The 26,296-nt window shown below is 39.0% G+C and overlaps 2 protein-coding genes across 7 annotated transcripts in view; one reads left to right on the top strand and one right to left on the bottom strand.

Moving 5' to 3' along the window:
* ivns1abpa (influenza virus NS1A binding protein a) lies at positions 1-12,903 on the top strand. The gene is made up of 15 exons (XM_043219508.1): positions 1-190; positions 4,476-4,741; positions 5,005-5,129; positions 5,516-5,685; positions 5,772-5,847; positions 5,926-6,099; positions 6,191-6,316; positions 8,234-8,341; positions 10,132-10,258; positions 10,347-10,574; positions 10,659-10,780; positions 10,864-10,990; positions 11,094-11,225; positions 11,382-11,555; positions 11,627-12,903. Exons 3-15 carry the CDS (start codon positions 5,019-5,021, stop codon positions 11,881-11,883), a joined length of 1,932 nt encoding a protein of 643 aa, XP_043075443.1. The 5' UTR covers positions 1-190; positions 4,476-4,741; positions 5,005-5,018; the 3' UTR covers positions 11,884-12,903.
* The window catches only part of swt1 (SWT1 RNA endoribonuclease homolog), a 22,536-nt gene continuing 8,612 nt past the window's right edge, over positions 12,373-26,296 (bottom strand). For 3 of the 6 annotated variants that reach the window (XM_043219502.1, XM_043219501.1, XM_043219500.1), the window contains exons 13-18: positions 24,918-25,060; positions 24,679-24,830; positions 23,943-24,086; positions 21,418-21,484; positions 20,982-21,049; positions 12,373-16,829 (exon numbers count right to left, since the gene is read on the bottom strand). In XM_043219502.1, the coding sequence (XP_043075437.1) occupies positions 16,742-16,829; positions 20,982-21,049; positions 21,418-21,484; positions 23,943-24,086; positions 24,679-24,830; positions 24,918-25,060 (662 nt within the window). In that variant the 3' untranslated portion in view covers positions 12,373-16,741. The other 3 variants (XM_043219503.1, XM_043219504.1, XR_006247229.1) reach the window with 3 other exon arrangements.

The raw sequence follows: 26,296 nt of genomic DNA on the forward strand, positions 1-26,296 counted from the left end.
GCTTTTTGTTAAGCGCGTGCTCCCGCTTCGCTGTCAAAGCTCGCTCGCCGATCTAACAGTCTGGAAATCCGGAACGACGGGGTTGTACGGTCGCAGAAACGTGCCATATCTGTTGCTTTTGCAATCCACAACCAACAGCTCTGAATTGACCTTAAATATGTCTACTATCGTCTACCGTCAAACAGATCAGGTAAGAATCAAGCTCATCACTGTCGCGTGAAGCTTCACGCCGCCCGTCCTCCTAGGATTCTTTGATACTACGTGTTCTTTTATTTAAGCTTATTTGCTTGTACGATGCTATTTTGCGTTACACCTACACTTGTCTGTGCTCACGCGACTGCCATATGGTGCGTTGTAATCTGCTCTGCATGCCTCTTCATAAACGCATGCGTTGCTCTCATCAGAAAAAAAAGAAGCACTCGCCGGAGTTTAACGTTTTCGGTGCGCAGCAAACCGTGATTTTGTAAATGTTTCATTTAGTTGGGATTGTTCTGCTTTGTACGCTGCACATTTGTTTCGCGCATATGAAAATAATGTACATTTAAAACAAGTCTCTAATGAAGCACCACCAATTATGAAATAAATATTAATATTAATAACGATTTACGAAATACAAAATAAACATTGGGGTTTTTTACAGTTACAGCGAATGCATGGCCGTTTGGCATTGTATGGGCTGAAATATTAAACGTTCGGTATTCGGTATAAATGTTCATTTATCCCAGACTAGTCGTTTTTCTCGTTTCGTAATATAATTGGTTTCGTACTCTTTGAAATGTGGCTGCTTTGCCCTGCAGAATTTGATTATGCTATTGTCCTGATTATCCTCCGCTTACAAGGCAACTCTTTTTCTGTTCTTGAAATCAAATAATCGTTCTGTACTTCATCCGTTACGTGGAAACGGAAATGCCGACAAAGGCATAACGTAAATGTAACAGATAAACTGAAACCAGGACAGGACAGATGTCAAGGTTAAAAAAGAGCGACTAGTGTGGTTCATAGAGCAGTGCTCCTGTTTCTGGGTGCAGAACGTACATTTTTTGTCAGCGTTGATCTTTTGTGAGGAAGATGGTTAAAATAACGACCTGGTCCTACTGACCCAGTTCTGGATCGTACCGTAGACTTGGACGAGGGGCTCAGAAACGGCTTGGGCTCTGTATGATGCAAGCTTCATTGTGCGGGAAATGTGGATTCGAGGCGTGTTAAAGGACACTTCTTGTAGCCAATCGTATCGCGCGTTCTGGCCTATCAGATTTCGTGAATTTAATGGGGCGTAACCCATAGAAATTTGTCCGTGCGTGGTTGATCGTCTGCATCGATACTTGATCGAATGCTTGAATGCGCCATATGGTCTCGTATCTTTCATCTCGTATCTAGTAAGCGTACAGGTTAAATTATTTAAACATTTTTCATACAGCTTTATTAAGCAGCTGTTCTCAAAAACTATAGTGGTGTTAAGTTTTTTTTCTCTCTACATATGTTCTTTCTTCATACGTGAAAATACCTTCAACCTCGGGCATTGTGTGCACACTTTCCGGTGGTTTTACACAAAATATCTAGTCATATTTCACAATCCTATTTGCAGGTCACAGGAAGCAGCAGATTCACTTTTCTGTTCCATATCCCCACATCTGACTATGGATGACCTAATTGTCACCGCAGTGCTTCATTTGTAAGGGAAATGAATGCAGCATATCCTGTGCTCCTTAAACTATGACCTTTGCTTGTGTCATTTGATACATAGATTCTTAAGAGTTAAAAAGCTGTTGTTGTTTTTATATATAAATATATATATGTTATTATTATATATATATATATATATATATATATATAATATATATATATATATGGACTATATATATATATATATATATATATATATATATATATATATATATGTGTGTAATGTGAATCACTGGAAGACGTTTTGTGAATAAAATCTGTGTTCTGTCTCTTTCCCTCTCAAACATTTTCCGTACGCGGTGAACGATTATTCAATTTTCCAGCCTGTTCTCATGCGTGAGCTCAGCCGGTGGCTCGGTTAGCTCAATGTTTAAATTGTATTCTCCTATTAACCTTTTCTTATAAAGGTTAGCATTTCATTACAGAGGGGCGGAGAAAAAAACCAAGAAGCTAAGATAAAAACAGGAGCTTCGTTGGCCTTTGCTCTCCGAATGTAATCTATTAATTCACAAAGCAGTTAAAAAAAGAATCCATAAAAAAAGTACTGAACCGTAATTATTATGATGGAATAGTCATAATGTGTGTCCTTTCCATCTTTGTAATTAAGAGTTTAAATTACATAAGCTCTTCTGCTGCCTGTGGGTTTATAGAAAGAGTAGCGGTGTGTTTTAGTTTAGGCCGAGAGGGAATAAATCACTGATTTTGCCAGGTGTTATGTAACCCCTGGAAATGCAGCTCGGATCAGTTAGTGCTCATTTTTTCTGCGTGCTTTTTCCACAGCCTCTCACGATCTTGCACAACCATTTGACCATCATATGTCTTTAGTTGCACATCCACTTCCTTTCCTGTACGTTTTATGCAGTTTCACTGTTTTGCAAGCCATTCATGAGGTACATGTGGATCACCTTTTTCTCAGAGCTGGAAGAGATCCCAGAGAGAAAGCGTGACTTGCAAGAAAGGGGGTCTTATGACGGAGACTATAATAATTGCAATTGCTGCTTGTTGTTATGGGGTAAACCTAAGAGCAGTTTGAACTATATGAGTTCCTTGCATGAATTTGTATATAAATTAATTTTTTTTGTATGGCCTTAAGTAGTGCATTCAGTTGTTGCTCAATCTGGGTTATCTATTGAGCACTTCTGCAGAGTCAATAGAACAACTGTTGCTGTATGTTTCAGCCCATTCTCCACTTTCTCTCTTGCTTCCCTGCCCGTCCCACGCTTACAGACTCTGTGTGCTGAATGCTGCATGCCAGAGGGGGCAAGAAAGATTATATACACAAAACAGTCTTTCAGAGTGTTTTCTGCCACCACGCATTTCAGTATCTGCCCATCTTTTTGTCTTTTCACCCTGGGCTTTGTCAGTATTTGTGCGAGAATGCTGTGGTTACAGCTACACAATGGACAGAGACACGAGTCTGTCTGAAGCTGCAAAGTCACCATAGGCTTTATCTGATGTCTGACCCGTAAATGCCTTGGTTTAAAGTATCCGTCCCTGATTCCACTCCAAGTGGACCAACAGCTCTCAGATTAAGGTCACTAGTTTGAAACTGGACAGTTCAGACGTATCAATGAGTGGAAAGTGTGACACTGTTTTTGTCCTAAAATATGTGTCAAGGTAATTGCATAAAATATCAGATAAGGTGACTTTTTAATGATATGAAAAAGTAAATTCAGGTTTTAAAATGTGTAACTCCAAAATACTTACTTTTAAAAATAAATAAATAAAATAATAATACTTTAATATAATGTTTATATACATGTAAAATGATTATTTAATTATTATTAAATCATAATAATTTTTTATGCAGAAAATACTTATTTTGTGGAATAAACTCCAGTGTAGACAGTCGAAACATAATTCAGTGCTTCCGTGGTCTTTTTACTCGTCCTAGAGCTTGAAAGTGTTTCTCCAGTGCCACTTATCTTGAAGAGGAAGCATCCCTATGATGAGGTAAATTAAGGCCTAGCATTTTCCGATTGCTGTTTTCAATAATCAGCCCCTGAGGAGGATAGAGCAAGAGAGGATGAGCAGATTATCCGAAGGCCTCCAATGCCTGCTTGGAGCATTTGCGTCGACTGAGGCTGAAATGGATGAGAGGACACACGTGGAAAAATACTAGCAGGTTTTCATGTAAAACATGAGCATTCCACACACTGGAGCTCATTTGTTTTTCGCTTCTGCATTTTTCCATCCTCACACAGCTGTAGCCACATCATTGTGGGAATGTGATAAATCCATCAAAATTCCTGACTAAGTACTTTTTTTTTTTTTGGTTGTTACCATTCTCTGCATCTAAAAATTGACATTCTGCTATCCAAAAGGGTTTTGAAAGACCTGTGGAACATTTTGGAAGCATGTGGGCGTGGTAGAGCCATGTGGTTAATGGGGAAGAAAAAGAGGAGAATCTGTGTGGGTGTTGTAGAAAGGGTCTGGCCAAGAGAACGGTTAACAGAGGGTCAGAAATACCTTTCTTGAGATTAAGACAGCTTCTTAAATTAAATCTGTATGAGACCGATTCTATCCGGATTAATTTGAACTGTCTGTGCAGCAGGAGTGAAGGCTGATCCCGAATAAGGCACGTGTTTAACTCCATGAAAGCGATCAGTAGCGTAAAGCTGGGTCAGTCTGTGATCGGCAGCGCTTCTGCCCGCGGGCAACATGTGAACCTTTGTTAGTTCATTCTAAATCAGTATTAGATGTTGATATTGACCTGCTTGTAATTGCTATTGATGTGATCAGCGCTCCTGAGATCAGTCATCACAACCCCTTGTTTGTTATCTGTTTTGCAGGTTATAATGCACGATCAACACAGAAAAGGTTTGAGTCTATAGCCAACGGGACACGCGAGGACTTGATTGCAGTCACTCTAAGCCTGAGAGTTTGAGTCACCTCTGACCCCCTGCCGTGTCCACTGGTTACCTGGCATTGCCTTTTCCATCCACATTGTAGTGAAGGAAGACCTAGGCACTCCCATTCCTGGTTCTACTTCACTCGTGCCTTTTTACGGCTTTCCCAAGTAAACTATCTCTCCCAGACGTACGTCATTCGGTATTAGGTAAGCGCATGACTTATACATGAGGCTGACTGTTATGTGTGCACAATAGGATGGATTTAAAGTGATTATATCCACTGACAGTTTATTTGCCAGCAGCTAAAATGAGTGATACATTGTATTTCATGTGTAGATGTGTACGTGGGTGATGTGTTTACGTAAGATACGCAGTGTGAGATAGATAGATAGATAGATAGATAGATAGATAGATTTGAAGTAAAATCATTAAATTGACATAAGTATGTTATTGTTTCACTTTTGCAAAGGCTTAATTTCCAAAATGATTCCCAACGGTTATTTGATCTTCGAGGACGAAAGTTTCCTGGATTCCACCGTGGCCAAGATGAACGCCCTTAGAAAGAATGGGCAGTTCTGTGATGTGAGACTACAGGTAACACACCCTTTTTTAACCTTATTATTCCACGTGTCATTACGAGACGGCTGAAACATGACTCAGGGAAGAGTGCGTTTCATTATATGCGGGTCCTGGATCTTTGAACGCCATTTAGCCCCGTGACGTGCCTTAACAGATAAAGTCAAACCCTCTGTGTTTAGAATATTCAGTGTGAGTTTTAACATTATCTGAAGAGATTTAATAGTTAATTCTCAAGATTGTCATTCGATTAAAAAAATAGATGACATTTAAATGACCATGCACCACATCTGCAAAAACAGATTTAATGTAGCCAATACCTGTTAGTAAATGAAATAGAATGATGCCTTTTTCTTTGTTACAATGTCATAATAGGTTTAACCTTTGTTCTTCTACCTCTGCAGGTGTGTGGCCATGAATTGATGGCTCATCGGGCAGTACTGGCTTGTTGCAGTCCATATCTCTTTGAAATCTTTAACAGCGACCTGGAACCTCATGGTGTCTCTCATGTGAAATTTGAGGATCTAGACCCTGAGGCTGTGGAGATCCTTCTCAATTATGCTTACACTGCCCAGTAAGAGAGACACGACTTGCAACCAACTAGTTCTTTTTCTAGCGTTTTATTGGCTTTGTAATGATATTTACTATTACACTCTGCAGGTTAAAGGCAGATAAAGAGCTGGTTAAGGAGGTTTACTCTGCAGCCAAACGGCTCAAAATGGACAGAGTGAAGCAGGTAGGTCAATCAAGCATGTGTTTTTGTGACCATTTTACTTGATGAAGCTCTAACCTACTCTTTTGTTCCTTCTCCCAGATCTGTGGTGACTATCTTCTCTCCAAGATGGATTCCCAGAGCGCCATCTCCTATCGCAATTTTGCCAGCTGCATGGGAGATGGACGTCTGCTGGGCAAGATCGACAGCTATATCCAGGAGCATCTTCTGGACGTGTCTGAGCAAGAGGATTTCCTCAAGCTTCCACGCCTTAAGGTGAGCTGACCTTCATCCTTTCAGGTCACATTCTACTCCTTTTATTGCGCTTTTTTGCTAAATATACATTCTCTTTTGGTCTGGTTTATAGTTGGAGGTGATGCTGGAGGATAACTTGACCTTGCCTAGTAATGGCAAGCTGTACTCCAAGGTGATTGGCTGGGTGCAACGCAGCCTGTGGGAAAATGGCGAACCCCTGGAGCGACTGATGGAGGAGGTGAGCACTGCGCTCCACTGTGAGCTCCTCTCTCCCTTCCCCCCCTTTTTCCCCCTCGTAATTCATCCCATTCACAGATTTAACAGGTCACACCAGCCATCTTAATGGTAGAGGTTGGTTGGGTTTGTTCTCTCTGCCTTCCATTATATTTTTTGTTTCCTCTCCCCCTTCACACTCAAATCACCCCGGGCCTTAAAGAATATACATTTAGGTACAGAACGGGGCTGTTACACCCTCCGCAAAGGCGAGTGGGTAGTCCAGGTGAGCCAAACTAAAAGCCTCCTGAATGCTCAGTGCTGTGCAGTAACTGCAGCTACTTTGTCTGCTCACAGAGAGTGACATGACATGTTGCCGTCCCAATGACATCTCTCTCTTCTCTAAGCAGGTGTGTGAATGTTTGAGTGAGTGTGCTTGCTCTGGGAACCAGCACTAACAGTTCTTCCTCCCCACTGATTTATCTCTCCTTAGGTTTATTAGAGCAAACATCAGCAGGATTCTCACAAGACTGAAGAAGCCAAGACTGGGGCCCTCCAGGGTAATGAGTCAGTGAATGAAAGAAAATAACAAAAGAACAAGAGGGAGCTGTGGCGAAACGAGCGCTAGGCTCCTGCCTCTTAAACAGATGCACTCACTAACAGTACACAGTTCATTTAAAATGACACTTCAGATGTCTGAGCACCACCATGTTGGATCCACCAAAACATTCACACATTAATTTAACTTACTATAACTCACATATGCATGCAAAGCATGTCACTCAGTTGCTCATGCATACATTTACATTACTGAATATTCAAATGATAGGCACACATGTATGGATGCTTTATGCCACTAAGGCAATTAACATACAAATACATGCACAGTATACTCCTGAATATTGATTAATTATGAATGAAAGCCTTCCTTTAAAGGCTTAATGATGGCACCTACAGTAAGTTTCATCCTAAATAAAGGAAGTGAGAACTGAGTACAGCTTAAAGAGATGTTCTGAAGTTGCTCTCAGTTCCTAGTTCCTTTTAATCTGCTTTTGGATACAGGGATGGGCACAGGAAGTGACAGCAGTCAGTCATGGAAACATTGAAACATGACTTTTTTTCTAATTCTATCAAACTATAAAACACTACTATAGTTATACACAAATTACTTATTTTTTGTTTCAGCAGTACATACTGGTCCTGTTTACTTGGCATCAAGACTATACACAGTTGGTCAAGGGAAGCAAATTTTTTGACTTCAGATTGTGCAAGACACTGAAAATAGTGACGCAACCATGCTTGTGTCCTTAATATATCTGCAAGTGCCCATAGACAAAACATAGAAATGCAATAGTGACATCGATGCACTTTTTTGGGGGGTCCAATTTCAGTGGAATTCTTTTCAGTTATTTGAACTAAATTTTGTATGGCATTTAATTTCGAAAAAACTTTGTTTAAGCTTGAAGACAATCCAACATTTTTTTTTTCTAAATGAAGCACTCCTTTTTGAGCTGTATGAGTTGAAAACCGCTAACCAGTGTTGTCCTGGAGTTTGTGTAATGACATCTGACTTGACTAACCCCCTCAGCTGAAAGGATGGATGACAGCCGAACATGCACTGATGGAGCTTATTTGTCTATTTTTCTTCTTCAAACTTGTTGACAAATGAAGGTTCCCAAGATGCTTTGCAGCGAACAGTATTGTGATCCACATTCTGCTGTTTTCAGTGCAGTGAAAAGTCCAGAAGATCTTTGGAAATGCTCCTGAATCCACAACAACACTGTTCTTATTCTTTAAGAAGTTTTTTACCAGCATCTTGCAGCAAACGAGTGCTTTGGCCCTTCCCTTCTTAACTTTCCTTCTTCCCTTGACCCACGTAGTTGGGTGCTCTGTTGTCATGGAGACAGCCACATGGGTTCTGTTGTTGCTGTGTGTTTTGCAGGTGCAAACGCTGTACTATTCGGCCGATCACAAGCTGCTCGATGGGAGCCTGCTTGACGGGCAGGCTGAGGTGTTCGGCACTGAGGATGACCACATCCAGTTTGTGCAGGTACACAACCAGCGCCGAGCTCTTCTCAGGCTGGACCGCAGCAGGCCGTAGCGATCGCAAGATTTAATGCTAGCAGAGCAGCTGCTTTGTTGTGCTGGGCTGTTGAGTCTGAGCGTTTTGAGCTAGAGCGATCACGATGTGTGCGTGATGAGTGTGTGGATTGGGTTTTAGTGCTGCTTATAGTGTGGCTTTAGTTTGGGATTAGATTAAAGTAGATGTAAGGTTAAAAGAATTGTCCAAGGTTCAGTACAAGCTCATTCAAAAGCATCTGTGTTGTGCTGTGGTTTATCCTTAAAAAAAAGAAAGCATCAAAAATCTGGATTACAGCATGGCACTTACAGTACAAGTAATTAATCTGTTATGTTTAATGCTTAAATACTCACTGTTCCAATAGTATAGCCACAAAATATAAACAATATGCATGTTAACTTATCTCTGGTTTGAAAAAAAAACTGCCTGCTAATCTTTTCTGTGTAACTTTATATGCAACTCTGGTGCTTATGACAACATAATGGCCTGAAATGACTAAACGATTTGAGCTATTTTTTAAAGCTTATATCATGCACTCACTTTAAAAGATAAATTAATTTTAAGACTTTTATAAAGCTTTGTATTCTTTAAAATTCCCTAAAAAAAGTACCTTACTAAACTAGGGATTAGAAACCGAGAAACCAAAATTAGCTTTATTATTTTTTTATTTTTTTTGACAAGGTCATTGTACTGTAAAAACATCCTGTAAAACTCAAAATGTCCTGTTGGTCTAAAACATACTTATTGAAGCCAGTCTTCTAAAATAAAAGCTTGTGGAATGTACAACTTATTAAATAAGCATAGCTAAACATCGCTTCAGTGTAAAAAGATCAGTGCAGCATCTACACTGCTGGCTGTTTTGCCCCATTCACTGATTTACTAATATAGTTTAAATAGAGGTGAATAAGCCAAATGATAAAGATGCTGTGCAGTGCCAAGCTGTAAAAAAACCCAAAAAACTTCTTTGCATTGCCTTCCTTCTAGGGGTGTATCGTTTATCGTCTGTCTTGCGGTTCACAGGCATTTTCCGAATCAAGGTGATCATCCTCATCCCCTTTTTAGTGAGGACTTCAGTGAGCAGAGCATGTGTGTGTGTTATTACTTAGTCATTTGGAATGCACTTTTCAAAGGGAGCAATGTTATTTCCTCATTATCTTCAGCTGGGATGTTCCCGTGAGCATGATGCGCAGCATGATGTGCATCAGCAGATGTTGCTGCTTTAATGTTGTAAATGTCTTTTTGTTGTTAGCATTACTTGCAAATAGACACATTTTTATATCTTATAATGTTTTTAAAATATGCTAATATATAAAAACTAATATGTATAAAATTTTATATATATATATATATATATATATATATATATATATATATATATATATATATATATATATATATATATATATATTAGTGTAATTTTTTTTTTATGCCGCCCCTTGACAAATCTGCTGCATCCGTTGTCATGGGAACACCCCAGTTGAAGTTAATGAGGAAATGACATCGCTCCCTTTGACAAGTGCTTACCAAACGATTAAATAATGGGACGCGCGTGCTCTGTTCACATCCAGCATTATGCCACAATTGCTGTCGATTGAGCTTAAGTTGTATTGAACCCAGAATGTTCCTTTAACCTGATGCAGGCCAAAACATCTGGTAAGTTGTTGAGTCAGGCTTATACCTAGACGGGGTCTGGGACTGTGTGAGGTTGTGTGTATGTGGACCATGGGCTCGGAGTCTGTAGCTGCGCTGTGCCTTTGCAGAAGAAGCCCCCACGTGAGAATGTACACCGACAGCTGAGCACCAGCTCCTCTGGCAGCCTCTCCCCTGGATCCGCCAAACATACCTGCAAGCAAGAGTGGAAATACATTGCTTCCGAGAAGACCACCAGTACGTGTGCACCTTTTGATGTCTTTAGATTTTCAAAACTTATCTACAGTTCCTTCAAGTCACCTCTGTCCTCTTTCTCTCCCCACAGACAATACGTATCTGTGTCTGGCCGTGTTGAACGGCATGCTGTGCGTGATCTTTCTGCATGGGCGCAGCAGTCCCCAGGCCTCTCCCTCGGCCACACCTTGTCTGACCAAAAGCCTGAGCTTTGAGGGCCAGCCACTGGAAGAGGAACCCGAAAAGCTTCTGGCACCCATGCACTATGCTCGCTCCGGCCTGGGCATTGCAGCTCTGAATGGCCGACTCATCGCCGCAGGTTAGTGGTCATCACAAAGTCCAAATAAACTTGTGAAAGGCTCTCTTACTTTCATTGAGCAACTACGTCTTATTCATTATTCAGGTGGCTACAATCGGGAGGAGTGCTTGAGGACTGTGGAATGTTACGACATGAAGACGGACAGCTGGAGTTTCATTTCTCCAATGAGGACTCCACGTGCTCGATTTCAGATGGCTGTACTCATGGTGTGTACATGGTCAAATGGGTTTTTAAAAAGTACAGCCTTCAAAAGCACGGTAAAAAAAAACTGCCATTTTAATCTACATAGGGTCAGCTTTATGTGATGGGTGGGTCCAATGGCCATTCAGATGAACTAAGTTGTGGGGAGACTTACAACCCTAGTGCTGATGAGTGGACTCAAGTGCCAGAGCTCCGGACCAATCGTTGTAACGCAGGTAACCTACACTTGTACAATTTACAATTCCTTTTTCACTGGTTATAAATTTATAAATTGAAGAGAATTTTCAGATTCATCACTGCTTGTTTGACTTTCCTCAGGTGTCTGCTCTCTGAACAACAAGCTGTATGTTGTCGGGGGATCAGATCCTTGTGGACAGAAAGGTCTGAAGAACTGTGATGTTTTTGACCCCGTGAGCAAGGCATGGACCAGCTGTGCCCCGTTAAACATCAGTAAGTCACGTTGACATCAAAAAATATCACTATAATTGCTTCCACAGGGGTTTTGAGCACTTAAAAGATCACAGCTTAAGCGTACAGCTGGGATTACATTGATAAAAAGCCAGATCTGCAGATACCGTTCTCAATGTTATTTTTGTGCATCTACAGGGAGGCATCAGGCCGCCGTGTGCGAGTTGGATGGCTTCATGTATGTGATCGGAGGAGCAGAGTCTTGGAACTGTCTGAACAGTGTGGAACGCTACAATTCGGAAAACAACACTTGGACCCTTGTTGCCCCAATGAACATAGCCCGTAGAGGAGCTGGAGTGGTCGTTTATGAAGGTAAGCAAAGGACAAAAGCTGGGTTATGAACATACAGCTTGTAGGAGGTGGTAACCAATCGTCTCTCTCAGGTAAACTGTTTGTGGTGGGTGGCTTCGATGGCTCTCATGCCCTGCGTTGCGTTGAAATGTACGACCCCGCCCGCAACGAATGGAGGATGCTGGGGAGCATGAATTCGCCACGCAGCAATGCTGGTGCAGCCGTGCTCAGTGACATCATCTATGCCGTTGGTGGTTTTGATGGAAACGACTTCCTCAACTCGGTTGAGGCCTACAACCCTAAAACAGACGAGTGGAGCCCCTGTGCAGATGCCTTCACCGATTCCTAAGAGCCAGGGGTCGGGGAACCAACGGGGCGGGGGTTATCTCACTCAAACTAACAGGCTTAGTGACGTAATCGTGCTTTGTGATGTCCTGTATGTATGCGGGAGGGTGGACCGGGTGGGTTTTTGAGGAGGGGGAGGGGTCTTCTTTACAGGAGTCACCCATGAGGCTGACTTTTTTTTTTTTTTTTTTTTTTTTTTTTTTTAAACAGTGTTTGGGAGGAAGTGGGTGGGGTATGGTCCGTTTGGGGTTGCCGAAAGCAACATTAAGCCTTTGCATATTGCATACTTTATTTTTGTTGTTGTATATATTGTTGTTTCTTTTTTTCCATTTTAAGAAGAATGCCAACATTTATTGCACACTGAGTGTACCTTCTTGAGTTGAGTAGTTTTGAATTTCTCCTTTCTTTTTCGGCAAGTTGAAGACAGGCTTGATTTGGTTGAACCCATTAAGGAAGTGATTCAGGTTGAATGTTTGCTTTATAGTTTTTATTGTATTTTTTTTGTTAGCTTACTTCATTTAAAGCTCCATGCTTATACAAAGCCTTATTTTACAAAACATTCAAACACATGGCTTTCCTTTTTGTATCATTAGCCATGACGTAGGATTACTGTACCAATCTTTAAAGATGGCCTTTTTTATATTTTTGATACACTGCTAAGTAACCAATAGATAGATGGATGAGCTAGTCGACGCACAACACCCATGAGGTTATAAAATTAATCAGTGCCAGTTTAGTAACCCTCACATGCGTATAACCAACCACGCTTCAGTGCTTCTGCTCATTAGATCTTTTGTTACCATTTCATTTGTTTGACTGATTCACGCAATTGAGGTGATGCTCATTTCCTTCTCAATACCAACTTTTTAAATATTTCCTGTGTTTTAGCATTTGGAAGCAACACAGATATTTTTGGCTCCATGGTTTTGTTTTTCTCGATAAACTGGATCGGGGCAGAAAATCCTGTACCACATTTGTTATGAACTGATATTTCCTTACTAATAAACCATTTCAACCTGTAAAAGTATTGCTGTTTGTGTCTCTAGAAATGATGAATCGCATATTGTTTTGCACATTTTCTCTAGATATGAATTCTGGTGTGGTTATATTAAATGCCATACTATTCCTGTGGATATATAACACCATGAGAGAGTGTAAGATCAGGTAAAGGCCAATAAGGCAAAAGAAACTGAATTTGCATTTCCTTCATTCTGTGCCATTAGCCATAATGGTGAATCACTTGTATTTTATGGTTCGTTGTTTAGTTTATTATCAGCCCATTTATTATGAAGGTGGATTCTTATCCAACAACCCTTCATCCTCTGTCCATTCACAAAAATAACCTGTCTTAATCCCAGATAAATCGGGAGAGTCGTGCTAGCAAGAAGTAGGCCAAAAGCCACACAAGCACAAAGTCTTCAGGAGGGATTATAGTTCTGTTCTGGTCACTGAATGCCCAGTGGAATTAGGCCACAGTCATGTAGTTGCTGCAATGACCTTCTGGTCCGAACCTATCGTTTCTATTGCGATAAGGAGAATTGATAAAGACAAGGAACTCGTAGCACATGTTAAATGTATACCAAAATCAAGCTTTTTCCATAGCTTCTTGTTAGCTACTAGTAGATTTCTTGAAGGAACAAGTGACTTGCCCGACCGAACAACTAATCTGATTAAAACATCAAACGGCACCAAATTTTCGAGAATGGTTCTGATTTTATTACATTCAGTGCATGCAAACGGCGACTATAGGATAGGCTTGTAATAGCGAAATTACTCCAATGAGGCTCAGTCATCTTGTCTATGTGAGAGAATCTGGTAGAGAAATCAAAACAAGTGAACTCAACTGCACACAGAAGAAAAAAAAAACTGAGTTCGTTTTTATGTATAACATACAACCTAGTTAAACAACATTACACGACCAAGAGAGGGAAGTTCCCTGAAAACCTTTATTTACCAATGCAACATTATATACAAAATGAGTGATTAATGTACATTTCAGGTCAATATTAAAATTTATTGAAAGGATATAATGTTGACTGTTTTTGCTCCTATTTGGTTAATGAAATCAGTTCCAAAGAAAGATTATAGCAGAACAACTCAGCACAGCAGTGTTTTTTTCAATTCAAAGATTGGAGGCCCATTCATAAGGACAGGCACTTGCTTCATTCTTGAATGAATCAGAGTCTGAACGAATCGAGTCATTAAAGATGCTGCCACCTACTGCCTCTTTTTTCTAACATTTTATATTTGGAATATATATATACTTACATACATACACACAGGGGTTGGACAATGAAACTGAAATGCCTGGTTTTAGACCACAATAATTCATTAGTATGGTGTAGACTCCTTTTTTTGGCCAATACAGCATCACTGCATCTTGGGAACGACAGTCCTGCAAATGTTTCCTGTCTCTCTCCTCCAAAACTCTCACCAAGTGACCCAATAATATTTAGATCTGGTGACTGTGCAGGCAATGGGAGAGGTTCAAATAGACTTTTATGGCTATCAAACTCTGTCACCAGTCTCACTGTGTGTACTGGTGCATTATCATCCTGATACACGGCACCACATTCAGGATACAATGTTTGAACCATTGGGTGCACATGGTCCTCCAGAATAGTTTGGTAGTCCTTGGCAGTGATGCGCCCATCTAGCACATGTATTGGGTCTAGAGAATGCCATGATATTGAAGCCCCAACCATCACTGAACCACCCCCATGCTTCACTCTGCATGTAACAGTCTGGGTGGTACGCTTCTTTGGGGCTTCTCCACCCCGTAACTCTCCTGGATGTGGGAAAGACAGTGAAGGTGGACTCATCAGGGAACAATACATGTTTTACATTGTGCACAGCCCAAGATTTTACACTGCTGACAACATTAAATCCGTTTGGCTGCAGCAGCCTGGTCATGTATATTGACCCTGTGGATCTCCCAATGGACAGGTTTGGTAGAAACAGAAGAGATGAGGTGCAGATGTAATTCTGCAGTGAGTTGGGCAGCTGTGGTTTTATGTTTTTTGGATCCAGTATGGGTTAGCACCCGGACATCCCTTTCAGGACAGCTTCCTCTTGCGTCCAAAGTTACTCCTGTTAGATGTGGTTCGTCCTTCTTGGTGGTATGCTGACATTACTCTGGATAATGTGGCTCTTGATACATCACAAAGACTTGAATTTGCGCTGTATTTCAGATACACTGAACTGTCATAAATGCATTTGAATGCTGTTTTCACTTGTTTTTTCTGCAATGAAAATATCGATTTCGTAGATACTGATTTCATATGATTGGCAACTGCCGTGTATTACCTTATTATATTAAGTGAAATTATAAATACAATGTTAGAATTTGTTATGAAAGATTATGGATGCATTTAATACGGTAAAGGGGAAAATGCTAAATGTCAAAATGGAAACACTTGTGCGCAGTAATAGGTCAAATAAAATTTTATTTCCCATCAAGAAAATGGTGGCCAGTCAAAATGCTGAGTGGCTAGTAAATTTGTAAAACCACTAGCCACAGTGACTGGTATGCAAAAAAGTTGATGTCAAGCCTTGCCAGATATTTGTTGTCTGTCATCTTGAGGTTTAAAAAACGGTCACTGTCTTTCACTTAAGGTGCTTCTGTCAGTATTGTGGTCTGCGCGTGACTCAAATGTTCCCCTCTCTTGCTGCTGTCTGTAAAAACTTGGCAAAATAACCTTGCGCCTTGTTATTACCAAAAAAACACAAAAATTTATATATATAGTGACTAAATATGAAAAAAATTAAATACACCGCAAAACAATTAAAATATTGTAATCATTGTAATCATCTTCCTACAGTAATGACCTCTGAACACAGGCACAGCCATCTTGTTTACGTTATTGAGCACTAGAATAATCTCAAGTGGGACATCATCACTGTTCCCATAATCCCATAAGGCCTCTCAATTTGTGATGTCACAGTACCAGAAATCCAGATTAAAATCATCAGGTTTTATGTAACAAAATGAGCACAAGTCATTGATGATCGAATATTTTAATCATAATGTAAATAGATGTAAAGTAAAATAGAATTTTTTTGGAACTATTTACACTTTAATACAAATAAAACAATACTAGCACAGACACCATTCCACATGAAATGACTGAGCGTCATGTTAGTGCCGGTATTTCATATGCATTGGCAGAACTAAGAATAAGAAATTACAGCTGCTTATCAGTAATGTACCTTCTTAGAATCACGGAAGAAATTTGTGGGTTTCAGGATAGTTTCCAGAAGGACAACTAGACTGGCGCCCAAGTAAATTGGCTTTTAACACATGACTCACTGTCGCACTCGCTACTTACTGAAAGCCTTGCAGCACTGAATGTCGTGTGAGACAGTGTCTTGAAGTCACACCCGTTTCTGAACACATTATAACCTGTTAACGCAACAGTTCTTGGACACTAGGAGGATTTTATGTGGCAGAGCAGAAATTAAATTCTACATTCTTTATTATAAAACGTCAAAACCACCAACAAACCAATATGATCACTAAAACAGTGTTTTCCCCAAATAGGGCATACTTATAAAGTAAGACGAATAAATAATCCCAATAATTTAACACAATTAAAAAACATATCAAAGTATAGAACTACAACATAAGAATTAGAACACAGTCTAACTTCTGTTATATAGACTGATAGCCCTTGATGCATAATAAGTCAGGGTCATGTGACCGACACACTGACTCTGCTGCAGGTTGGTACAAGGACAGAGGATCAGTAAACTGTTGCGCAGATTATGACTCTTGTATAAAACCAGGTTGGGGTCCAGAAGAGTCTGGTCAGATAGTATGTAGAAAGTTGGCTGGGTCCGAACATGAAAAGTCAGGAGGTGAATCAGGACCGAGAGCTCAGAGCTGCAGCACAGTGATCTAGATTCACACACAGCTCAGACAGCTGTGCACCACCCACACGCAGCTTTTCCCTGCGGGGACACACACACACACACACATATAAGACGTCTCTACCACGAAGCTTATTTCTGTCACAAAAGGCAATTGCAACTTTCAATTTAAAATTCTGTATTTTTTTCTACACACAAAAAAGTAAATTATTCTATTATTATTACTAAATTATTTACTTATTACTGACAAAATAGTAAGTAAATACAAGGATAAAAAATGTGGATGTGGATTATGAGGATGTGAAAATGAGTTAAATTGGAAAACCAATTTAACAGAAATGGAAGAAGATTGCAAGAAGGTTGCAAACGGATCAAGTGATGAGGATCTGATCTACCTAAACAGCTCTGAGTGTCCCTGAATGTCCCTGCTGTTTCACTTCACACAGGATAATTTCCGCTACACGACTACACGGTTCCAAAAAGGAAGTTGATGTCTCGTATGCAGGAAGTGAAAGGGGTCAAGAGAAGGTGGCTGAAGAAAGGACTTTGCAAAGGACACCTCAAATATTTATAATTAGTTTTTTTACTATAATAATCAATGCTGCAGTGTCTTATTGCTAATTATAGGGGTTCTGTAATTAACTGAAATTAAAGTGAAATTAAATCAGAGGGCTAAAATCTAGACAGAAAATGGTAATTATGATTACCATTTATTTTGATCCTACAGAAAATTGTAAACGCACCTAGGGAAAGTAAAAAATGCAATTCACGCCACTTTTGACACAAGGCTATCGCACTCAAAGATAGGGTGCTTTATATATCTACAGGAAATACTTTACTGACTTAGTGTTCATGGGAAAGGAAAGGCATTTAAACAATTGCAGAAATCTCTCTCTCTCTCTCTCTCTCTTCCCTGGCACAGTGGTTCACAACTGACTTGAATGAAAGCCATTATTGTGTTACTTTATCTCTCCTCCCTCTCTTTTTTGCAACCTGCTGCTGCTTGTTGCCTTATTTTGTTCACATTGTGTTTCCCAATGGATGTTACATAACTACCAAAAAAAAAGAGAAAGAATGCATGCACTTGTCTTTCTCCAGCGCAAACCCTCTCTGAGCCGCTTTATATAATGAAGGGTATGGTGGAAATAAAGACCAGGTCAAGATAGGAATGCTGTCTTCGCTCATTTAAAAGCAGTTACAGTTCTGTCTGAAAATACATCCTGTATTTTGAATGTTCTGAAGATACATTGTCAAATGTAATCTACATGAAAAGAATATAGAATTTCTTTTTTTTTCATACATGTACATTACGATCTGACATAGCATTGAAAATGATTTATTATGGCTTTAGCGTTTAACGATTATTTATTCAGACAACATAGAATAATATAACATTGACCATAAATATAAAATTATCATCAGTGTATCTCTAATAACTTATTATAACCACCACGCACTATGCTAATAATGTTTTTGAGAAAAAAAATATTGTGCTGCATTTACTTTTAATAATATTTCACCATTTTACTTTATTTTTTACTCCCTTCAGAAATGATCTAATATGCTGATTTATATGTAATATTTCCTTTCATGCATAAAAAGTTCACAAATCACATGCATCCTTGCTGAATGCAATAATAATAAACAGAAATAGTAATAAAACAGTAATTTCTTAAATTTTAGTTATTTCTTAAAAAACTAAAAGATCTTCTGATCCCAAACTTTTGAGCAATAGTATAAAGTTATTTAACCTATTTATAGGATATAAGCCTGTTTTCTCCCAAACAAATAAAAAACTTGTCCGCTAAAGATTATGGGATGTGGTCTGTGGTGAACAAATAAAGCACTCCGTTCCTTCAGCCTTGCAATTATCCGCTTGACAACAGTGCTGCCATGGCAACCGTATAACATGTGGGCAGCTCCCCTTCAGCAGGGAGAAAGCCAACAGAGAGCAGAGTGAAAGCTTTATGAAGCCAGTCTTTAACAAATCAACAACAAAATAGAACATAACACCGCAGTGACGGAGCTCGCTCAAAAACAAACACGCAACACTGAATATCAGACAAACGCTGCAGCAGCGTCTCAGCCGTCACGATCAGAGCCGTGCCTGGTTGCTTAGATATCAATCCCCGGTGTGAGATTCAGCACCTAGAGACAAAATGTGCTTTTAGCTACAGATTAACTTTGGTAAACTTAAGCAATCATCTTAAGGAATCTTTGGTCCACAAATCAATATTACATGAGATGGCAACCCAACTGATTTCTAAAGTTATGAAATGTTCAAAAGGCCGATGCAAACTAGCATGTTGTGCAACAGCTCACACTGATGCAACTGATAATGTATGTCTCATGTGCATTTGTGGTTGTTATTCAGTCACGCCACAGCAGTTCTGCCACATGACCCGATCGTTTGTGCATTAGCATACAGTACCCGCCAGTTCTGATCAGACCCATTAAAGTATGCATTTGACACACGTGGATTAGTGTGTGAAATGAGGTCACGGTGTTCTTGTGTGTCTCAGCTCATTGACCGAGTGGAGGTAAGTGAGCCGCTAAAGATCAGCTGTCAACGGCTCCACAAAGTGTGTGCGACCGTGTAGCTACACTTGACTGATAAGGTTAATCAACAAACTTCTTTGGCCCTGAAGACATGGGCTCACAAAACCTTGACAAACACACACAAGAGTCAAAGTTTGCAAGCAGGAATCCTGCTTAAAAAATAATGACAAATCAGAGACACATTAAGAAACCGGACGAAATGGTGCAAAATGATCCTTTGAAAAGCATCATAATTTAACGCCTATAAAACAACAGACAAACAAACAAACAAACAAAAAAATATTAGTTAATATGAGTCAATAAGCTTTCCCTAAATGCAATCTGCAAATTACAATACACTGAATTAAGAATTTAGCAATTTGAGCATCTAGTATATGATGCACTATAAAAAACTACATATAGAGCACTATACAATGTTGCATTATAGTTATTATTTTACATTATCCTCAGAGTTATAGATGCTAAGAAAACGTAAGAACGTTAAATATGTGCATTTGAATATTCATAAACTAATGATTTGCACTGCAAAGCAACTTAGAGTAGCTGAAAGCAACAATGCAATTATCATTATAATATTGCAATGATAACCTTTTTTTTTGCCACAATACAACACATTCCTGGGAACAATTCACTCAAAAATTGTGGTGTAATCTGGAATTTGCATTTTGCAAAATGCAAAGTGCCATCAAGTAGCCAGAGCTCTTAAGCTCCTCCTGCTTAATTAGCCTCTTCTATAGTAAAATGACATGAAACCACTTCCTAACGCATATTTACATATTTGCAAGCACAATCATATTAGAGTATTTATATACTCAATCATTTTCATTCATTTGTAGCAGTTCTCCTCATTAATCTGGGACATCATCATCAAAAACACTGGTGATGTGAAAATATTTGAGACAATATAAAACCTGCTTATTTACTAGTTTCCAATTTCACAAACACCTTTGTACACTGCTGGGAATAAATTGTGAAATACCTTAACCAGAAATGTGTACACTGGCTAACGACTCAAGGGAAAGAGGTGATGTATCATTAAATGCTCTCTATGTATCATTAATGCCTTCCTCGCTGCTGTAGTGTGATTTAGAGCACACAAGAGGAGAGTTTTCAGCATAACCTGTTGTTACACAAGTGCCATATTAATGAGAGCTATTGCACAGAATGCATTCAGTTTATTTATCACAAGGATCTAAACTTGGCACACATAAATCTTGCTCGCTTCTCCAGTTTGCCTGAGTTTGATTAGTTTAAGTTTAGTATATTTAGTATAGAAGCTCATTGTCCTTAAACTTTTAATCAAATCACAAATTGGATTTTGATATCACATGTACACAACGAACAACGAACAGGTTAAGATTCACTTTTCCATTCAACCATGCCAGGCGTAATGTCAAGGATTCCCAGAAATTGAGGTTTGGTTAGGATTATGATGCAATAACGCTCTTAAAGCAGAAACTGGTCCTCTGAGACAGCAGATACCTGCTGGGGCCTGCTGAAGCTAGCACTGACCTGAGAGCAGCATTCTGTGCTTTGCTGAAAGTGGGCGGTGTTCACGCAATCAGAACAGATCAACTGCATTACGCACGTAGCCAGGTTAATGAAAACAGTAAAAGCTGCGAATATGACTTGCAGATAAGCTAATGAGTCCTTATCTCATGACTCTTAACTAACCGGTATTCCTGCTGAGACACGCAATCAAACAGGTCCCTGGCAGTGAAACGTGGCTCCATAGCGGCAATCTGAAAGCAGAAAGCACATCTGTTAATGTAAAGGACACAAAGTACACACGTGTATTGCATAATCACTGCCTTAGATTTGCTGAAAGTATTGTTTATATATATATATATATATATATATATATATATATATATATATATATATATATATATAAAATCTGAATGTTGGCGTTTTATTTATTTGTTGTTTTGCATTGTTTGATTTATTTAAGCACCAATTTCTGAAGAATCGTGAGACACTGAAAACTGGAATAATGGCTTCAAAGAATTGGGTTTTGGCATCACTGAAATACATTACAGTAGAAATGTAACATTTCACTACTTTACTGTTTCAAAAGGTGGAGATATTCTTTAATGCCCTTATTTCTTACCTCGCTGGTCTGAATAAAGGCGAGAAGTGACTGTGCATCTTGAACACTGCTTTCCGCTGATAACAGCCTGTGGGAGGGGAAATATTTAAAAAACAATTAATATTATAAATTAATTTTGCTATCACGTCTATACCTATTATACCCTCATGTACAGTTACTAGAGCATCAAATGTGTATAATATTTGTGATTACTGTCTTATATAACAATAAGCATCCTGTGTGTGATTTTAAAATGCATGCAAGCAGAAGTAAATCATCTGAAATATCTGAGCTGATCCTTGAACTATTTTTTCGGTACCCTTAAGTAAAGGTTGCCCCAGGGAGACTGACCGTGTAAAGAGTGACCTCTAATTGTCTTTGGATCAGAAAATGTGTAAATTAGTATTTACTGCATTTACTTATTAACAATCGGTGAGGTTAGCACAGAGGACAATTTAGACAGCCACAAACACTCTAATTATAGACAGAGTGTCTAGGAGACTTGGACATGTTACTTACGTGTTCAAACATGTCAAGACTGAGACCTGTTTTAAACATCCAGTGACGAGGAAACAGCATAACTGCAAAAGCAGGAGTTGTTTCTGCTATTAAACAAAACTGTGGATCTACACGTAGTACAAAAATTTGTAATAAATTTGTTTAACTTCAATTAATCCAGAGTTACATGATCTTTAAGAAATCCTTCTAATAAGATGTTTTGAAAAAGCTTAAAGCTTAAATTGACCAATTGACACCATACATTAGGTGTATCTTGAAAATTAAGTGATTTCTAGGTTATCAGTAGAGGCAAAATATTATATATATATATATATATATATATATATATATATATATATATATATATATATATATATATATATATAAATTGCTATGTGAAGTCAAACATTTAATTTCAGTTAATTTCAATGTGTAATAAAGAAAAACATAAAATAAAATAAAATAATTTAGTGCACAGGAAGAGCTGTTTGCCAAACAAACAAACAGAAGTAGGTCACTGCATTATTTTATATTGCTTAATGCGAATAAGAGTATATTGCATAGAGTATTTGCATAGACTGTGTTGACACAGGTTCACACTCACACTACAATTACATTGTAATTCCCAGAGTTTAGAGTGTCACGTAGTAAAAACAGGCTGAGTGCCAAAACTCTCCCTGCAGTGTTGCTTCTGTTATGCAGCATTGTGCTACCTCCATGTGCAGCGTGAATACTGCAAACTGTTAACATAGCTGTTAAAATAAACACGTGCTTTACATGCCACAGACCTGCTGACAGAAAACACATTACACTGAGGTATTTCTCTGAATAACCTTCAAAAGATAAAGAGAAAGCTGAAAGATAGAAAGAGAGAGGAGATGGGAGAAACTGAGGGGACTCTAAAGGGAAGGACAGGGGATAAGGAAGAGAGAACGAAATGTGGAGAAATTCAAGGAGCAAGTTGAAGCAGAAAGAAAAAGCTATTTCAGCAAGAAAGCTTGAATTATGCATGCTCTTCCTCATTCAGGGGCACAGGAGGACGGAAAAGAATAGTGCTGTGCATTTGTGTGCGTGTGTTAGGCCTGATGACTCATCTGTCTGCTTTCTGCACATAAAAATGAGTCTAGCTGTAGCCATGGAGACCGCACCTAATCTCCCGTCAAACCTAGTCATCCTGCTTTCTCAGAAACACTACATTTAAAGAAAGGGAAAACTCAAATGCACAACACTGAAATGCATGAGTGTAAAATTATATAAGGTTTATGGGTAAATGGTGACATCAAAGATGATGACTAATATAGTGGACGTCCACATGATCACATCTAATAGTGACTCAGGCGGAAAAAATAAAAAAAAATCCAAGTGCTTGACATGTCTTTGGTCTTATTCATTAACTCATCCTTCAGTTTGGATTTGGATCGCCACCTTTCTGCAAACGCAAACAATATAATCATATTCAGTCATGACCTTATTAATTTCTAGCCAACCAGAACTGAGCTCAGAGATCAAAATTGAGATCCTGAGACATGCTACCATATAAGAGTTTAAATGTATAAGAGATAGACCCAATTATTTATTAGTGTTTTACATATTTAGTATAAAATGAAGTTTAACATGCCAGTGACATAAGTTACGACTACTATTACACCATAAATAGCTGTATCTGTGTAACTACAGCTATGAAAGGTTTCTTCTCGCAAGATGCAAAGATGTTATTTTACAGAAAAAATTGCCATGTCACAGTAAAATCTCTCTGCCTACTGCTACGAGCCACAAAAACTGCAGGAATGCTGAACAACGGAAGTGAGTCACCCAGATACACTCATTCAGGATCAGAGGAAGGATTTGGAAATGAGAACGTAATGACGATTATGAGGATAAAGACTGCCCTTCCCCCCCCCACCCTCACCACGTGCAACACACACCTACTTCTGTCCTCTACATGCTCAGGTGACTAAGGAGACACACTGAGCACATGATTGGAATGGTAATAGATGCTTCCAGGACTGCAGAATTGTACGTGTGTGTGCTTATTAGAATGTGTGTACCTCTGAAGAGCCTCCAGTAGCTGTTTCAGTGCAGTGGAGAGCCTTTGTAGACAGGAGAGAGCTTCCTGAGGCGGGGGTGAGGTAGATCGCTGGCTGGGCTCCGTGGCTCCTGGAGTGTAGTGGAGCGCTGAGAACAAAGCCGAACTGAAGAGAGAAACAAACAGAAATAAACATTAATGCAGTGTAATGCAGTAAAGTTTCTGTTCTGTTCAGTAAAGATTCAGTACACAGTGTAAGACCTGACCAGCTTTTCGTCTCATTCTTCAAATGTTGCAATTTTAGCAGTGGGGGTTTATGAAATAAAATTAACAAAAATAATTTTAGATTTTTTAAAAGTACTCACCAAAGTTTCAAAGATATAGTAAAGTTAGAATATAGTAAGTTTGTAAGTTTATTTTAAATATAAATTTAGTTTTTTCTAAAAATCTGTTTTATTTCTTTGATAGCAGAATATGCTGAATATTCAGCAGCCATTACTCCAATCTTCAGTGTAACATGATCCCTCAAAAATAATTCTGATGTACTGATTAGGTGCAATAAATCTCTTATTATTAATGTTGAAAACATTTGTGCTGCATTATATTTTTGGGGGATAACATTATAAAAAAAATCTGGATTTCTTTGATGAATAGAAAGGAACAGTATTTATTTACAAATATGAACATTTTGTATTTTGCAAACTTGCTGAACCCAAACTTTTGAACGGAAGTTGTCTTTGTCATTGACTCTCTCTCACCTAATCTGACACACGTTGTTCCAGATGCTCTCAAATAATGCCCAAACATCCTGATGTGATGTCTGAGGTGGTGGAGCTACATCCTCCTCTATTTCTGCCATCAGCGAGTCCTCATTATCAGTGCCATTACCCTCTGCTGGAGCTTTCGGAGACTGTCACACACACACACACAGACACACACAATTCATGAGTAATTCGAATGAAACAATTATCCACTGTTATATTATAATGAGACTGACCTGTAGTCTTTGCTTTAGCATATGAAGGGTAGAGAGTGCCTGAGCTACATGACCGTTGTACAAAGATCTTCCAGCCAGTGCCGACAGCAGCTCTTCAGCCAATCTCACAGCACTGAGAACAGACCTGTGCTCTATGGACCTGTCTACAGACAAACACAACATAATAGAACATAACAGAGATAGAGAAAGAGATATAGATATATAGATCACATTAACTACCGGTAATTTAACACATGACTATCTGCAATACAGTCCAGACATATTTCTGTCATGTCATAATGTGTCTGTTTGTGATCTTCTCAGTTTGTGGAGTCAGGAGGCCCTGATGGCCTGTGGACACTGCCGAAGAAAGGAAGGGAGGAGAGAAGCTTAAGAAGACAGAAGTGTGTTGAAAACGAAGGTTTACAAATGTGTTCACAGCACTAAGTGGGAGAGAGACCCGTTTATATAAGGTCATTGCCTCTTGGAAACATACCACTAACCCACTAGCACAAAAGAACACACAAAATGAGTGAAGGGCACTTCTTCAACTCCATAAAGTGCAGTAAATCACATTTAGGCGAGAACAGGAGGGCCCTGGTACTTTTCCACCCCTCTACTCCTGCACGAAACTCCTTTCCTCCCCTCTGTCAAGCTGGGCTTATAGCCAAAGGCAGCAGAGAAGAAAGGCACAGTCATACTCCTGCTGCAGTGATTGGCAGAATGAGGTCAAACTCATAACTCTACACACAACGTGAAAACAGTGTGTGTGTATGAGTGTGGCTCAAAGCACAAACTTAAAAGATGAACACGAAGACAAACAAACACCAATTACCCTGGTGTTTAGTGGGAACCCTTTAAAGTAATAATTTACCCCCAAATTTTTATTCTGTCATCTTTTACTCTGTTGTATTTTCCCCTCTGACTGGGGACCACCAACTTTTCAGTTACCCACATTCTTCAAAGTAACATATTTCGTGTTCTGCAGAAGAAAAAAAACTCATGCATGGTTAGAACAACTTGAAAGTACCAGCAAAAGTGATGATTATGAATGTGTCAGTGAAAAACAGTAAGGAGACTGCTTTAACATTTTAATATCTTGAAAAAGTAATGAATAAAGTAATAAAGTAACAATCAAATTTCGGCAAAACGGACTCAACATCTCTTCAGTAGTGAGGCGCCTGTATGCATGTTTCATATGGATTACACAATCTGAGAATATTTGTTTTCCATTTTAATTAATTCATATGAAAGTATACGTTTCATATATATATATATATATATATATATATATATATATATGTGTGTGTGTGTGTGTGTGTGTGTGTTTAATGACTGTAAAGCAAATATAGACACGTTGTTTCACGCTCACTTTCACAGACAGAGACAGCAGAAAGCAC

This window comes from Puntigrus tetrazona, chromosome 20, assembly GCF_018831695.1.
Source record: "Puntigrus tetrazona isolate hp1 chromosome 20, ASM1883169v1, whole genome shotgun sequence".
NCBI lineage: Eukaryota > Metazoa > Chordata > Actinopteri > Cypriniformes > Cyprinidae > Puntigrus > Puntigrus tetrazona.

Coding starts and splice junctions, on each gene's coding strand:
- ivns1abpa (XM_043219508.1), top strand. CDS start 5,019: ATGATTCCCAACGGTTATTTGATCTTCGAGGACGAAAGTTTCCTGGAT. Junction 6,100..6,190: donor TCAAGCTTCCACGCCTTAAG/GTGAGCTGACCT, acceptor TCTGGTTTATAG/TTGGAGGTGATGCTGGAGGA. Junction 11,556..11,626: donor TGGAGTGGTCGTTTATGAAG/GTAAGCAAAGGA, acceptor CGTCTCTCTCAG/GTAAACTGTTTGTGGTGGGT.